The sequence below is a fragment of the Hyperoodon ampullatus genome (assembly GCF_949752795.1).
Source record: "Hyperoodon ampullatus genome assembly, chromosome: 2".
NCBI classification, from domain to species: Eukaryota; Metazoa; Chordata; class Mammalia; order Artiodactyla; family Ziphiidae; genus Hyperoodon; species Hyperoodon ampullatus.
In genome coordinates, this window is record NC_136915.1 from 182,661,603 (window position 1) to 182,679,529 (window position 17,927).

A 17,927-nucleotide genomic window follows, 5' to 3' on the forward strand; every position below is an offset into this window, starting at 1 on the left:
CTTTTATTTCCTTTTCTTCTCTGATTGCTGTGGCTAAAACTTCCAAAACTAGGTTGAATAAGAGTGGTGAGAGTGGGCAGCCTTGTCTTGTTCCTGATCTTAGTGGAAATGGTTTCAGTTTTTCACCATTGAGGACAATGTTGGCTGTGGGTTTGTCATATATGGCCTTTATTACGTTGAGGAAAGTTCCCTCTATGCCTACTTTCTGCAGCGTTTTTATCATAAATGGGTGTTGAATTTTGTCGAAAGCTTTCTCTGCATCTATTGAGATGATCATATGGTTTTTCTTCTTCAACTTGTTAATATGGTGTATCACATTGATTGATTTGCGTATATTGAAGAATCCTTGCATTCCTGGAATAAACCCCACTTGATCATGGTGTATGATCCTTTTAATGTGCTGTTGCATTCTGTTTGCTAGTATTTTGTTGAGGATTTTTGCATCTATGTTCATCAGTGATATTGGCCTGTAGTTTTCTTTCTTTGTGACATCCTTGCCTGGTTTTGGTATCAAGGTGATGGTGGCCTCGTAGAATGAGTTTGGGAGTGTTCCTTCCTCTGATATTGCTTGGAAGAGTTTGAGAAGGATGGGTGTTAGCTCTTCTCTAAATGTTTGATAGAATTCGCCTGTGAAGCCATCTGGTCCTGGGCTTTTGTTTGATGGAAGATTTTTAATCACAGTTTCAATTTCAGTGCTTGTGATTGGTCTATTCATATTTTCTATTTCTTCCTGAGTCAGTCTTGGTAGGTTGTGCATTTCTAAGAATTTGTCCATTTCTTCCAGGTTGTCCATTTTATTGGCATAGAGTTGCTTATAGTAATCTCTCATGATCTTTTGTATTTCTGCACTGTCAGTTGTTACTTCTCCTTTTTCATTTCTAATTCTACTGATTTGAGTCTTCTCCCTTCTTTTCTTGATGAGTCTGGCTAATGGTTTGTCAATTTTGTTTATCTTCTCAAAGAACCAGCTTTTAGTTTGTTTGATCTTTGCTATTGTTTCCTTCATTTCTTTTTCATTTATTTCTGATCTGATCTTTATGATTTCTTTCCTTCTGCTAATTTTGGGGGTTTTTTGTTCTTCTTTCTCTAATTGCTTTAGGTGCAGGGTCAGGTTGTTTATTCAAAATGTTTCCTGTTTCTTAAGGTGGGATTGTATTGCTATAAACTTCCCCCTTAGAACTGCTTTTGCTGCGTCCCATAGGTTTTGGGTCGTCGTGTCTCCATTGTCATTTGTTTCTAGGTATTTCTTAATTTCCTCTTTGATTTCTTCAGTGATCACTTCGTTTTTGAGTAGTGTATTGTTTAGCCTCCATGTGTTTGTATTTTTTACAGATCTTTTCCTGTAATTGATGTCTAGTCTCATAGCATTGTTGTCGGAAAAGATACTTGATACAATTTCAATTTTCTTAAATTTACCAAGGCTTGATTTGTGACCCAAGATATGATCTATCCTGGAGAATGTTCCATGAGCACTTGAGAAAAATGTGTATTCTGTTGTTTTTGGATGGAATGTCCTATAAATATCAATTAAGTCCATCTTGTTTAATGTATCATTTAAAGCTTGTGTTTCCTTATTTATTTTCATTTTGGATGATCTGTCCATTGGTGAAAGTGGGGTGTTAAAGTCCCCTACTATGATTGTGTTACTGTCGATTTCCCCTTTTATGGCTGTTAGTATTTGCCTTATGTATTGAGGTGCTCCTATGTTGGGTGCATAAATATTTACAATTGTTATATCTTCTTCTTGGATCGATCCCTTTATCGTTATGTAGTGTCCTTCTTTGTCTCTTCTAATAGTCTTTATTTTAAAGTCTATTTTGTCTGATATAAGAATTGCTACTCCAGCTTTCTTTTGATTTCCATTTGCATGGAATATCTTTTTCCATCCCCTTACTTTCAATCTGTATGTGTCTCTAGGTCTGAAGTGGGTCTCTTGTAGACAGCATATATATGGGTCTTGTTTTTGTATCCATTCAGCCACTCTGTGTCTTTTGGTGGGAGCATTTAGTCCATTTACATTTAAGGTAATTATTGATATGTATGTTCCTATTCCCATTTCCTTAATTGCTTTGGGTTCGTTATTGTAAGTAAGTATAGTCCTTCTGTTGTGTTTCTTGCCTAGAGAAGTTCCTTTAGCATTTGTTGTAAAGCTGGTTTGGTAGTGCTGAACTCTCTCAGCTTTTGCTTGTCTGTAAACGTTTTAATTTCTCCATCAAATCTGAATGAGATCCTTGCTGGGTAGAGTAATCTTGGTTGCAGGTTTCTCTCCTTCATCACTTTAATTATGTCTTGCCACTCCCTTCTGGCTTGTAGAGTTTCTGCTGAGAGATCAGCTGTTAACCTGATGGGGATTCCCTTGTGTGTTATTTGTTGTTTTTCCCTTGCTGCTTTTAATATGATTTCTTTGTGTTTAATTTTTGACAGTTTGATTAATATGTGTCTTGGCGTATTTCTTCTTGGATTTATTCTGTATGGGACTCTCTGTGCCTCCTGGACTTGATTAACTATTTCCTTTCCCATATTAGGGAAGTTTTCAACTATAATCTCTTCAAATATTTTCTCAGTCCCTTTCTTTTTCTCTTCTTCTTCTGGAACCCCTATAATTCGAATGTTGGTGTGTTTAATGTTGTCCCAGAGGTCTCTGAGACTGTCCTCTGTTCTTTTCATTCTTTTTTCTTTATTTTGCTCTGCATCAGTTATTTCCACTATTTTATCTTCCACCTCACTTATCCGTTCTTCTGCTTCAGTTATTCTGCTATTGATCCCATCTAGAGTATTTTTTATTTCATTTATTGTGTTTTTAATCGATGCTTGATTCATCTTTAGTTCTTCTAGGTCCTTGTTAACTGTTTCTTGCATATTGTCTATTCTATTTCCAAGATTTTGGATCTGGGAAATAGAATCTTGGATCAGCTTTACTATCATTATTCTGAATTCTTTTTCAGGTAGACTGCCTATTACCTCTTCATTTGTTAGGTCTGGTAGGTTTTTATCTTGCTCCTTCACTTGTTGTGTGTTTTTCTGCTTTCTCGTTTTGCTTATGTTACTGTGTTTGGGGTCTCCTTTTTGCAGGCTGCAGATTCGTAGTTCCCGTTGTTTTTGGTGTCTGTCCCCCGTGGCTAAGGTTGTTTCAGTGGGTTGTGTAGGCTTCCTGGTGGGGGGGACTAATGCCTGTGTTCTGGTGGTTGAGGCTCAATCTTCTCTTTCTGGTGGACAGGTCCACGTCTGGTGATGTGTTTTGGGGTGCCTGTGGCCTTATTATGTTTTTAGGTAGCCTCTCTGCTAATGGGTGGGGTTGTGTTCCTGCCTTGCTAGTTGCTTGGCATAGGGTGACCAGCACTGTAGCTTGCTGGTCGTTGACTGAAGCTGGGTGCTGGTGTTGAGATGGAGATCCCTGGGAGATTTTCGCTGCTTGATATTATGTGGAGCTGGGAGGTCTCTTGTGGACCCGTGTCCTGAAGTTGGCTCTCCCACTTCAGAGGCACAGCACTAACTCCTGGCTGCAGCACCAAGAGCCTTTCATCCACCCGGCCAGGTATGTGGGGAGTTTCTTGCCTTTTGGGGGGTCTGAGGTCTTCTGTCAGCATTCAGTAGGTGTTCTGTTGGAGTTGTTCCACGTGTAGATGAATTTCTGATGTATCTGTGGGGAGGAAGGTGATCTCCGCGTCTTACTCTTCCGCCATCTTCCTCCGGCTCCAGTAAAAAGATTTATTAAAATGAATAACCAAGTGTTTTAATTGACATCAGAAGATCAAAACAATAAACCCAGGAGACGTTGGGAACCCAGGACCTGTCGGGATTGAGGAGATACAAGGTGATGCAGGAAGCTGGGAGTACCTTTTTAATTGACTTTCCTTTTTAATTAATTTATTTAACAGATAATATATTCACAGCGTTTAAAATTCAAAAACAACCACAGAGTTTACAGTAAAAAGTCTACTTCCTATGCTTATTCCTCAAGTTCTCTTCCCCCCAGGCAGTTAATAACATCAGTTTTTTGTGATCCTTCCCCAGACAAGCAAATTAACATCAGTGGCTTTCAGATTATGCTCTGGTGGCTCAGATGACAACAGAGGCCACAGGGAAAGAGACCAAGCAGTTCTGTTTCTTCAGCTTCCCAAATAGCTGCACTGTTTGTACTTATTTTACATACAGGGCTAAAAATTTTGCTAAATTTTAGTAACAGCAACTGTTACTAAAGTTTTAAAATTGCTAACTATACCATTCATTTTGTAGCCTAATATATACTATATGGCATTATTATTATTATTGTATTCATATAGAGCTGTTAGGCAAAAACAAAAATTTATGCAGAATAAATTTGGAAATGGTGGTTTAAACAATTACTATAGGACTATGTGTTCTCAGCCCTAAAATCTGAGCTCTGAGAAATTACACTGAGGGTGTGCGGGGATGATAAGAGGAGAGGTGTGAGCAGAAAAAGAGAAAAAACAGAGTAAATATTCCACATTCCTGGGAAAGAGTGGGGCGTTAGCTTTTGTAATAAGAAAATACGACACTGGGCATTCTTATTGCTCCTGGGAGGTGGCTAAAACTCTAGGGATAAACTTGGTGGCAGCTGTGGAAGAGACAGGATTCTAAGCACTAGGGAAGATATCAGCTTTGGCAAAAATTCCCTTTCCCTTTATGTGGCCCAGTAGCCATGGAGTCCTCCAAGGATGAATCCTGAAGGATCAAACACACACAGGAGCTCGGACAATAGACATCTTATGAATGAAGACCCGACAAAGTAAGAATCTCTGCTATGTTGGCACTACTTAAGTCTCACAGGACGTCTGTATAAACCAGAGAAGGGAATTCTCCAATAAAGACTGAGACTGAACTGCCTATCAAACCTATATATAAGGGTTTTGGAATCAAACCAAAGTGGGTTTGAACTTTTCTCCACTTATCACTAACAGTGTATCCTTGGGGAAGTAGCTATCTCTGAGCCTAAAATTCCTCATCTATTAAATGGTGATAGTATTCACAGGACTGTTGTAAGACTTTAGTTGGTATATACATTAAGCATACAAAATGCTTAGTACAATATTTCACTTTCACTAGTCAACCAGTAAATGTCAGCTATTTTAATCTCATTCAATAATTATGTACTGAGATCAGATTATGTTATTTATTGAATCCTTATGGGCATTCAATGGCAAAAACAGATAAATAAATAAAACGGACCTGTTCTGAAATACCTTACAGATTAACAGATTTAAAAACCATCAAGAACCAATCTAACTGAGGAAAATCTCCATTTTTAATTTTTTTCAAGAGCCCAAAGATAATTAGATGCAAATCTGGAGAATAACTTGGCGATGATGCTGAGCAATACTCTTTTTGATCAAACCTAGTTGGGACACTAAAGTAACAATTTTCTTGGGTGGCTCACTACTTGAACTTTTAAAGATATTTTTTCAGCAACTCCAACACCATTAGAACAAATATAGATTCCAAAGTTGAATATTTTGGCAATAGTCACTGAAATGTATACACTTTTATACATTTGATTAAAAGGAGGTGTCAATTCATAACCATCTGAATGGTGGCTTGTGAGCAGAAATAGCAGCAATGAAAGTTAAGTCATAATGTTCATGGAATGACATATACATAAGTATACTCTCCTGTCTTGCCTACACAAAGATATAGATCTCCAACCACTAATGAATAATAATAAACAATAGGGCTAAAAATGCTCATTACTCCATAGAAAACAACTTAATTTTTGATCATCCTGTTTAAGTAATCTGATTGTATTAAAAACTGACTTGAAGGAGCTCCTACTGGACAAATCTAGGAAAATTTTAGCACCAAATCAATTAGTGATAATTTATTATAACCCATTAAATAAAATAGGAATTCATGAGTTAAAACTGATGAAAGAAAGAAAGAAAGAAAGAAAGAAAAAAGAAAGAAAGAGAAAGGAAGGAGGAAAGAAAGGAAGGAAGAAAGAGGAAAAAAGGTTCTTTCTTATGCTAAAATGCTAACAAGTATAAACATAGAAGAAATGACAAAATTAGAAAATCACTATTTGACAAATATGATAATAATTGATTCTGGTAAGATCCATCATTAAATGCTAAACCTAGGGTAAAAGTTTTTGATGAGGAAGAAGATGTATACCCAGTCTTAAAACATTGCCTCGCAAGATAAAAATAGCAAGTCTACAGTGTGTGTTAAATTATCAAATTTAGCATTAACTGCCATGCAACAAACTGACATTATATGGTTCCTAACATGATGTATTGAGATGTATTTCTAGAAAAAAGGCATAACCTCAATCTAACAATGAAGAAACATAACCAAACCAAAACTGAGGAATAATCTGAAAAATAGTCTATATTCTTCAAAAATATCAAGGTCATGAAAAGCAAAGACAGACCAAACATATTAAAGGTGACTAAAGAAAAACAACAGCTAGGTACAATGTGAAATCCTGGTTTTTAACCCTGGAAAAGATGTTTTTGCTATAAATGACATTATTGGGAAAATCAGTGAAATGTGAATAGAGTCTAAAGATTAGATAATAGTACTGTACAGATGTCAGTTTCCTGATTCTGATCATTTTAATATGGTTATATAGAAAATATCCACTGATGAATTGAGAGGAAAGGGGCACCACTTCTGCAACTTTGTCTCAAATAATTCAAAGTAACCATAGAAAAAAGACCAAAAATATGTATAGAGGGGTAAAAGAAAATGATAAAGTAAATTTGTTCACTTTAGTGAAGAAATCTGCATAAAGAATATAAGGGAATTCTTTGTACTATTTTTGCAACTTTTCTGTAAATCTGAAATTATTTCAAAACTTAAAAATTACTTTTTAAGTAGTCTGAAATGTCAATGATGCAAGAGATTAGTGTTCTAGACAAGAAAACCCATGCTAACAATTAACAAAATTAATGAAAGATACTTTAAGTTTGTTGCAGACATTTAAGTGGGCCAGTTAAATTAAAAGCCAGTTAAATTAAAAGAATAAACTTTTAAAATTAAATTAAAAGAATAAACTTTTCTTTGGTTTTGGTGGATTTTTAAAATCTTAAGTGACATATTAATTAAGTGGGAATGTATAGTATTAAAATAGGAGCTTAACTTGAGAGAATCATTTTATTTAGAGAAGTTATCACTAAAATGGGTTCCCCTGTAGGGACATCAGATCTGCTTTATAAGAGCATCACAGTGATTTTAAACCTAACTGTAAGAGAGATCCAATACTTGTAAAAAGTTTGTGCCAGCATTTTTTTAAAAATATTTTATTTATTTCATTAAATCTAAAGTATTAGGCTCTTCCTCCAAGCAGTCCCTGTATTTTATTAATATGTTTTAAACTTTTCTTGCCAACGGTGAACTCTTATCATTTAGTTGTCTACTTATTTTTTTTTCTTTTCCCTCTCTATATCTTTTAATTTCACTTAGATGCCTCTAATAAAGAATAAATTAAGAACAAATTTAAACTTTTATAGTAGAAAATAGTAACAAATCAGAAAACTTGTGAAGTAGGCAAATGATTATAAACCTCCTCATTTTGTATCAAAAAATTATTTTTTTCTTAATTTCTGAAATCATTAAACTGAAGTATAAGTTGGCATGTTATCTCATACTTCTGCAAGTCTATCAGTGGATATAGATGATTGTGTTATGTTATATTTATTAAGGCAATCTTCAAAAATCCCAAGAGTCAATTATAGGAAATGATAAGTAGCACAGAGAGAAATTATCTTACATTTTTATTTTTTAGAATTAATTTGGGGCACTTCAACCAATGTTTATTGACAGTGCAATGGGCTAGGGATTGGTCTAAATGTTGGTGGACCAAAGATGAACAAGCTACAGTTCTTACTCTGAAAGAGCTCACCGTCTAGAAAATAGAGACTCTTCAACAAATAATACATACAAATGCATATGCTGTGAACAGTACTTTAACAAAAATAAACTATCTAGTATAGTCTGGGTATAAAGAAATGATTCATCAATTCTCCATGGAAAAATCAGCAAAGGCTTCTGAGAAGAATTCTCATTCTAAAAATTAAACCCAATTTTGTTCTCATATAAATATTATCAATAACTTCAAAACTACATGTAAATGTGACTAAAGTGAATTAGTTACAACAAATTGAATAATTCAAGTGCTAACATATATAAATTTTATATTTACCTTCACAATTAGTTGATAATGTTGTCTGCCTAAGTAACCTCTCCATTGTTTCTGAATAATTGTTGCTGCTCTGTGTAAGTACCTGGGTGAAAAATATGCTTATTAGTATGCTTTCATTGAAACAATGATATATCTTCAATTTTTGCTTAGAATATTCCTTTTCACAATTCAAGAAATCAAATTCAAAGCCGAGTTTACATGTACTTTTAAAGACAGTATGAAGGTTCCCAAAAAACCTAAAAATATGACCTAACTAAAAAAACTAAAAACTACTATATGATCCAGCAATCCATTCCTGAGTATATATATTCAAAGAAAACAAAAACATTAATTTGAAAAGATACATGTACCCCAATATTCAATAGCAGCATTATTTATAATTACCAAGATATGGAAACAGCCTATATGTCCATCAACAGATGAATGGATAAAGAAGATATTTTTATATATACATATATATACATACACACACACATATATATGTATATATGTATGTATCACACACACACACACAATGGAATACTGCTCAGCTACAAAAAAGAATGAAATTTTGCCATTTTCAACAACATGGGGTATCATGCCTAGGGAAATTAGTCAGACAGAGAAAGAAAGCCAAATACTATATGTTATCACTTATATGTGGAATCTAAAAAAATAAAACAAACTAGTGAATATAACAAAAAAGAAACAGATGCGCAGATATAAAGAATGAACTAGTAGTTATCAGTGGAGTGACGGAAGAGGGAGGGAATAGATAGGGATAGGGTATTAAGAGATACTACTCTGTAAAAAATAAATAAGCTACAAGGATATATTGTACAGCATAGGGAATATAGCCAATGTTTTGTAACTATAAATGGAATATAATCTATAAAACTTTTGAATCGCTATTAAATTAATATGAAACTAATATTGTAAATTACTTCAATAAAAATAAATAAGTCAAAAGAAAATTAAAAAGAAAGAAGAATGCAATGAAATAGTGAAATATATTTTTTAGAAGACTATGTAAAGCAGGTCATAGCGACATGTTAAGAAATAAGCCAGGCACTATTGATATGAATCGCTATAAGTACTTTGAAATAATTTGTGAGGTCAAGAAACACTTCCCTTTTTCATACTTATATTACTCAGTCTATCTTAGCTAAAGTCATTTTAGTCTGCTGAATTAAAAAATACTCTCTGCTCCCATGTTCCTATTTGGTATAGTGGCCAAAAGAGAACTGTCATCTTCATGCTTTTATTTGCATGTCTGGCTCCTACTAGTAAATATAAGGAAGTATACAGTATAACCCCTAGCTGACTATCTGAGTTAATTATGGATTAGTCATATTCTTCCAGGGCAATATTTTTCAGAATTGATGAGAAACTGAGGGAAATTTGAGGACTGAAAAGTGGAAACAGTTAAGATAGGGATCAACTGCAGTCTCTGTAATCAGAGTGACATCATTTTGGTGTCATTTGCCTTTATTTATCAACACATTGGAGAGGATTGGAATAGCTTCTTTTTGTTTTGTTTTTCTTTCTTACCAGTCAATAAATTCACTGCTGTAAAAATACAAGTCCAATAATTTGTCACATCTTGTGGAACTTGAAGAAAATAATCTGATCAAGTATATTTATGACATTGAGAATTTTTAAAAGAGATATGGTCAACATCATTTAGTTTCTTTATATGTGAGAAAATATGACCAAAAAGAGTTATGTCTTTAAAGGACATCATATAATTTATTAACTTCATTACAAGTAAAATAAAAAATTATTTGCAATAAGAACCACATGAATAAATTACATTTTCTAAGGAGTATATTTTTATGATATATCTGAGGTTCCATGCCAAAATCAATATACCTGATATATGCTCGAACTTGACATCCTCGAAACCAGCTCTGGATTTTAACTGCTGCATCATTCTCCTTTTTTCGAAGTACATCCACAACGCTAAAAAGAAATTATTTAAAGCATTTCATTAGTGACTAATATAATTCTAAAGCAAATCAACCTGTTAAACTTAATTTTTAATTTCTTTGAAAATTATAATTCAAATGTCATTTTAAATAAAATTAAAATACTAAAGAAAGTATTCCAGAAATTATAAACTATGTTTCAAAAATTAACCTTTCTCTAAGAGGCCATGTGCTTTCAACAGCTTTACTTTTTTTTACTTTTATAAGCACCTATTTGCAACTAATTAATTCACCAGTGGTTTTTATAAGGAAATTTAAAAAACAATGTGCTATTTTGTCATTATTTAAAAACATTATTTAAAAACATTATTTGAATTTTCTGTTTAAATGCCACTACACATATTATGCAAGATTAAAATCCTTGCATATTTCACTTACTATATCAAATGAATTGCCTCTAAGTAAAATGCATCCGTCATTTTACCTATTCTAGATACAGTTCTTAGAACATGTATTTCAGTTAAAGGAGGCAGGGGCCAGGGCCATAGGCCTTATAAAGAGATAAGAAATTCAGTCTTTAGATTTTACTGACTTATAGGAAGAAAAGGTTTAGTCAGGACAGATCTCCATCTTAATTTTTTCAGTCATTACAATTCTCCCTCTCCCTCCCCATCTGATAAAGTCATGTTGCTTAGGGCAATTACTGTAGACCACAGAGTAATTTCTCTCCTAGAAGGCTGGCTGGCACTTAGCACTTTATGTTTGCTGAATGAATAAAGAATTGCTAGTCACTTATTTTTTACTTTTTAAAAAATTCTCTCAAGAATTGTGTTTTCTTAGGCTATTTTTTTGTTTTTGTTGTATGTTAAATATATAGATTTCATTAAATTTATATAATTAGAACAAAAACAGAATGGGAAAAATATTTCAAACAATATTATGAAGTTGGCTGAGAAAGCAAATAGGATTAGCAATTAAACTGTCAGTGACAAATAGTTAAAGAAGTAAATAGACAGATTATCTACTAGATAAGCAGGAAAGAGAGTTACCTAGAAAGCCTGACTGAAAAGGACCTTCAAAAGCAGAGAGAGGAACAAAAATTATGCATCAAGTCAGTGACCCAGATATGAAAAAGAGTAGTGGTGAGAAATCGCACAGATCAGTAAGGTTGCATAAAGGGTAGCAGAAGTGAAGAACAAACTGTAAAAACTGCACAAGAGAATAGTCACTCACTTTACCAGATAATGGAAGGCACCCTGATAAGATTATTGTATGATGCAATAAAATTAGCTGGAAATAACTGTGTGAGGACACACTAGACAATTAGAAGAAAAGAAAGTTTCGTTATTGCTGTATGTTTGCCCTTCAGGTACAAAATAAGAGCAGAGACATGTATAAACTTGGCTCAAATTATTAGACTGCACATGGGAAAGACAACAGCTTAAAGTCCTTTCCTCCATGGAGCCTTCCTTGAATCCCCAGACTCCATGAGGCCTTTCCATTATACACACTCATAGCTCTTCATAACATTTAATACAATCATATGTAATTGTTTAATGAGGGTCTTTCCACTAAACTTGAAGATGCAAAAGGCAGTCATCTTGTCTATTTTGTCCCACATGACTCTCTCAGTGGGTCCAGAGAGATCATGGATGTTACGCCTAACACTCAACCTTTGTCTTCCCAGAGCTGCTTCCTCTGGGGGACAGCATGTCACCTGCCACATTTAATCTCTGTGAAGAATGTCATTTGCAAGCTCCCTCACTACACCTTTCACTGCATGGACATCTCTCCCCATTTTAGGATGACAGAGCTGTTGAGAACCCAACAGGAACCCCCATGCTCTTAGTAACTTGAGTCCTGGGGTGATTATGGGTAACAGACAGGCAGATCTCTGAATGAACCTGTTAAAAGAAGTAGAGAAAGGAATAATAATATCTGAAACAAATTAATACTTTACGTGCTAGCACTGTTCCTAGCATTTACATACCACTGAGTTAACTCACAAGTAATCCTTTCACATCTCGATGAAGTAAATAAATATGCCCATTTGACAGCAGAAGACACTAAGGCAGAGGGAAGTGTAGCTATATGCCCAAGGTCACACATTGGTGGGTGTCAGAGCGGTGATTTGATTCTAGGTAGTCTAGCTCTCAAGGCTGCATTCCTAACCATCACTTCCCCGGAAGGGGAAGAGGAAGGATAAGAACAGGAGAAGCGAGGGAAGTAAAAGGGAAGGAAAAGCAAGGAAAAAGGGGCAAGAGGAAAAATGCAGGTAAGCCATTTCCAAATATAATATTGAAATTGTGTGGCATAAAATAGCACCGATCTCCTAATAACAATAAATGAAGATGAAGATGTGGAAAAACATCAACATCTATGGCAAAAAACAAAAATTTCTCACTATACGGAGTACTGTGAGAATGCAGTACATTAGGCACTCGTGTATATGGCCAGAAGGAAACAATTTGGTCTTTGAACACATACAGAAAACTTTCATTTATAAGAGTCAAAAGTCACACAACTTCAGGAATGTTCATTAGAAGTGCATACACATACACATGGTAGTAAAACTATAATGGGAATGATAAAACACAAATTTCAGGACAGACATGCAGTAAATTTCTAAGATCTGTCATGTCTTCATAAACTAGGAATGCCATAAACGGGAAAACCAAAGACTTTGTGCTGTTGTCACTATATTTGAGAGAAAGAAAAGAAACTTTTAAAAAATTAAACAACCCAATCGAAAAGCAGCAAAACACAGGCAATTTACAGAAAAGAAAATACAAGCAATTTATACTTCTAAAAGCCCTTGACCTGGGTTCCGGGTATATTTGCACTTTTTTTTTTTTTTTTTTTTTTGCGGTACGTGGGCCTCTCACTGTTGTGGCCTCTCCCGTTGCGAAGCACAGGCTCCAGACCCGCAGGCTCAGCGGCCATGGCTCAGGGGCCCAGCCACTCCGCGGCATGTGGGATCTTCCCGGACCGGGGCACGAACCTGTGCACCCTGCATCGGCAGGCGGACTCTCAACCACTGCGCCACCAGGGAAGCCCATATTTGCACTTTTGAGATCTATAGCAAACCACCTTGTGAGTGCCGATGTGTATTTCAGGAAAAATTACATTGAAACAAACAAGGTCCTTAAAATTTCAGAAAACAAGGCCCTTTAGTCAAGAAGCTGAAGTTAAGGATTGATGAATGGTTACCAATGTTAAATTTTACTGTCAAATGTCATCATTGTTCCAAAAAAGGTAAGCACATTTAGAATTTCGTTCTGAACAGTTAACTGGTTGATGTTACTTCCACAAAATATGTGAATTTGCTGCTTCTGCAAGGCAATGTGAAATAGGAAGTATTACCTTTATGTATTCAATACAAACATTTATTTATGGAATTTTGGTACAATGTACATTGAAAAACATGTAAAATACTGAAGAAACTAACAAATGGCATTGAAGTGTCTTTAATAAAAGATCTTTTATAAAATGTTGTTTTAAAAAAGCACCAAAAGACACTCAAGATGAGTCAGGAATTTTTTAATGATGTATCATTGTACTATTAAAATAACAGAAACAACCTAAATAAGCAAGAGATGGACTACAGTACATCCATAAAATGGAACACTATTTTGTCCTTACAAAAAATTAAGTGGATCAATGTCTTCACATGGACAAAACATGTTGTAGTGGGAAAAAAAGGAAGATACAGTACAATACAATATGATCCCATATTTATAAAAAACAATTTTAACTACGTGAGTATGTGAATGTAGGCACAGAAAAAGTCTTGTTTTGTACAAATAAGGTTATTAAAAGTGGTTGCCTTTAGGAAATAAAATTTGAAAGGAGAAATTTACTTTATTAACTTCTGAATTTGGCAAATTATTTTATAAGAGCTGTGTAATACTTCGTAATTACTTTTTTTTAATTTGTAATGAATAAACTAACACAATCCCTTAGAAAAATAGAAACACATTTTCAAGTTTAAGGGAAATATTAGACTTATCTAGGCATTAAACCCTAAGGAATTTGACCATTTAATATAACATCAACTATGGCCTAACTTAGTTAAAATATTAGGATAGTGGCCAGCACTTTTGCTTTGCAGAAAGACCTTAGGTCAAATTCTAACTGTGCCACTTACTGGTTGGGTTACCTTAAGCAAGTTTTTTAATCCAAAATTCAGTTTCTTCTGTAAAATTTCAATTATAGTGTATCATGGGTATGTTTGTTGGCATATCACAAAGAAACTGGAAGACTGGTAAATAATATGTTTTCAATAAATTATAATGATAATTACTACATTATTACATAACGATGGGCATCTATGTAGATTGCAGGAAGAAAAAAATACCAGTCTGTCAATATCTTATTCATTAATTCAAAAATATTTATTATATGTAAACTATGTGTTCGTATGGCATTGAATTATTATTGAATAAATCTGACATGTAACATTTTCTTAAGCTTAAGGTATATAGCTTATTACATAGATACATTTACATATTGTAATATGATTTACAATATAGTGATATTTATCATATTACATAATTAAAATACAATATTATTGTCTGTATTTATTATATGAATTAGATCTCTATGGCTTATTTACTACTCATTACACATTTGTACCCTTAAACACCATCATTCTTAGCCACTCCCCTCCTCTGGTAACCACCATTCACTCTGTTTTTTATGGGTTTAATTTTTTTAGATTCCACATATAAATGATCTAATATAGCACTTGTCTTTCTGTCTGACTTACCTCACTTAGCATAATGTGCTCACAAATGGGAAGATATCTTCCTTTCTTACAGCTGAATAATATTCCATTATGCATATGTACCACATCTTTTTTACCCATTCATCCATTTACGGGCATTTGGGTTGTTTCCAAATCTTGGCTATTATAAATAATACTGCCATAAATGTGGAGTGCATATATCTTGTCAAAATCCTGTAGTCATTTCTTTTGGGTACATACCCAGAAGTGGAATAGCTGGATCATATGGTAGATCTATTTTTAATTTTTTGAGGAATCTTCAAATTGTTTGCCATACTGGTTGGACCAATTTACATTCCCACCAACAACATACAGAGGTTCTCTTTTCACTACATCCTTGACAGCACTTGTTGTCTCTTGTCTTCTTGATGACAGCCATTTTAACAGATGGGAGATATCACACGGTGGTTTTTGTTTGCATTTCCCTTATGATTAGTCATGTTGAGCATCTTTTTATGTGTCTGTTGGCCATCTCAATGTCTTCTTTAGAGAAATGACTATTTAGTTCTTCTGCCCATTTTTTAATTGGACTGTTTGCTTTCCTGTTATTGAGTTGACTGAGCTCTTTATATATTTTGGATATTAAGCCCCTATCTGATATGTGGTTTGCAAAATTTTTCTCCCATTCTGTACTTACTACTTGGGACTTTGAGTGTGTCCACAGCTCGGTAGAAAGGCTCTTAATTGGGGTGGGGGTGAGGGGCGGGGGTGTCCCAGATGTCCATGGGCAATCCTGTTGCCTCCTGGGGCAGACAGAAGATGACTTCCTTTAGTTCTTGTGGTCTGCCTACTTCCCTGTCCTTCATCTCCCTCAGTCACTGAGTGTCCTCAGAGAGAGCAACTGGTCCCTCGAGTTGCAACACGTGTGGCTGGGCAGACCCTCACTCACCGCCTTCAGCCTCCACCTCCTCTTCCGGAAAGGTTGTGTCAGCTCACTGACAGGCTGGCCTCTGCCTTCTCTGCCATCACTCTTCTGCTGCCACCATATTCGACGCCACTTCCCTTGTTCTGCTGCCTCCTCTGCCATCTAATCCATCCACTTTCAGGTGCACAAATGGATGGATATCCCAGGTGTCCTCGTATGTTGTGCAGAGGTGCTTTCTTTCTTTCTTTCTTCCTTTCTTTCTTTTTTTTCTGGTTATGGATGTCTGATTAGTTTTAAATCAAAGTGGAGAGAAAAAAGGAACAACTTATGCTGCCATGATGCTACCATCACTTTTAGCATGCCATTTAAGCCAAAGATGTATATATGACATATTCTGTTCTCTCAAGCTTGCAAACTATTGGGTGGGCCAAAATGTGCCTTCAGCTTTTTAAGTAAAAATAAAAGACACATTTTTCATTTTCACCAAGAACTTTACTGAACAACGTATTCACCCTTTTGTTCCACGACCTTCTGCCATTTTTCAGGCAACTTCATAATTCCATCTTCCCAAAACTTTTTATCTTTTTGAGCAAAGAACTGTTCCAGGTGCCTTTTAGAGTCTTCCAGGGAATCGAAATTTTTTTCCATTAAGAGAATTTTGTAAAGACCGAAATAAATGGAAATCCGAAGGTGCAATGTCTGGTGAATACGGAGGATGAGTCAGAACTTCCCAGCCAAGCTGTAACAGTTTTTGCCTGGTCATCAAAGAAACATGTGGTCTTATGTTATCCTAATGGAAGATTATGTGTTTTCTATTGACTCATTCTGGAAGCTTTTCGTCGAGTGCCGCTTTCAGTTGGTCTAATTAGGAGCAGTACTTGTTGGAATTAATTGTTTGGCTTTCTGGAAGGAGCTCATAATAGAGGACTCCCTTCCAATCCCACCATATACACAACATCCCCATCTTTGGATAAAGACCAGCCTTTGGTGTGGTTGGTGGTGGTTTATTTTGCTTGCCCCACGATCTCTTCCATTCCACGGTATTGTGTCCACTTTTCATCACCCGTCACAAATTGTTTTAAAAACGGAACGTTTTCATTACATTTCAGTAAAGAATCACGTGTGGAAATATGGTCAAGAAGGTTTTTTCACTTAACTTATGTGGAACCCAAACATCAAAGCAATTCACATAACCAAGCTGGTGCAAAAGATTTTCAACGCTTGATTTGGATATTTTGAGTATGTTGGCTATCTCCTGTGTGACTTAACATTGACTGTTCTCAATTATTGTTTCAATTTGATCACTATCAACTTCAACTGTCCTACCTGCCTGTGGAGCATCGTCCAGCGAGAAATCTCCAGCACGAAACTTTGCAAACCACTTTTGACACATTCGATCAGTCACAGCACCTTCTCCATACACTGCACAAAACTTTTTTTGCATTTCAGTTGCATTTTACCTTTCTTGAAATAATAAAGCATAATATACTGAAAATGTTGCTTTTTTTCTTCCACCTTCAATATTAAAATGGCTACACAAAAATTTACCAATTTTGATGTCTTTTTTTTAAATGCACGCTGATATGACAGCTGTCACATACAATCTAACAGAATTGTTTCGAATGAAGTTAAAGACAATTAAACGCTACTACAGCCATCTTATGGAAAAAACGAAAGAACCTTTTGGCCCACCCAATAATAGAACTGAAAAATAATAGCAACAGTAAATAAAATTACATGAAAAGTGAAATACCGTATGAGAAAAGTAAAATACCATGTCAGAAGGAAAGATCTGGAAAATTCAGAAGTAGAAAAGTTTTTTTCATTTGTTTTTTAGGAAATAATGAGTAGGGAGAGATGGGAGTCAAAGGAAGCATTTTGAGTAGTTTCTCAGAGGATGGGCAACTCTCCTGATCTGTATATCTAAAACGCCTGTGCTGGGATATTCCTCAGGCACTTCAAATTCAACATATCTAAAATAACTCCTCTCATCCCTCCTCCACACACACCCATCCTCTATTCTTCTCTCTTAGAACGGCTCTTTTCTGCAAGCCATTTCTCATGAAAGACAATATGATTCACCCAACTGCTCAAATCAAAAACTGCAAAACCAATTCTTTGCATTAGTTCATGTCTTCATATTTTTAAGATTAGTTACTTGCAAAAGCATTGTTTCCTAGACACTAGTCTTTTATTCTACTCTATCCT

General features: G+C 35.0%; 1 protein-coding gene across 1 annotated transcript in view; it reads right to left on the bottom strand.

The window, feature by feature from the left end:
* Window positions 1-17,927, bottom strand: part of SPATA17 (spermatogenesis associated 17) — a gene marked incomplete at both ends in the record, with an annotated part of 181,017 nt that overhangs the window by 147,557 nt on the left and 15,533 nt on the right. Inside the window, 2 exons of the mRNA XM_079698193.1 lie at window positions 8,162-8,243; window positions 10,013-10,102. Of these exons, the coding sequence (XP_079554319.1) occupies window positions 8,162-8,243; window positions 10,013-10,102 (172 nt within the window). The remainder of the gene's footprint in view (window positions 1-8,161; window positions 8,244-10,012; window positions 10,103-17,927) is intronic.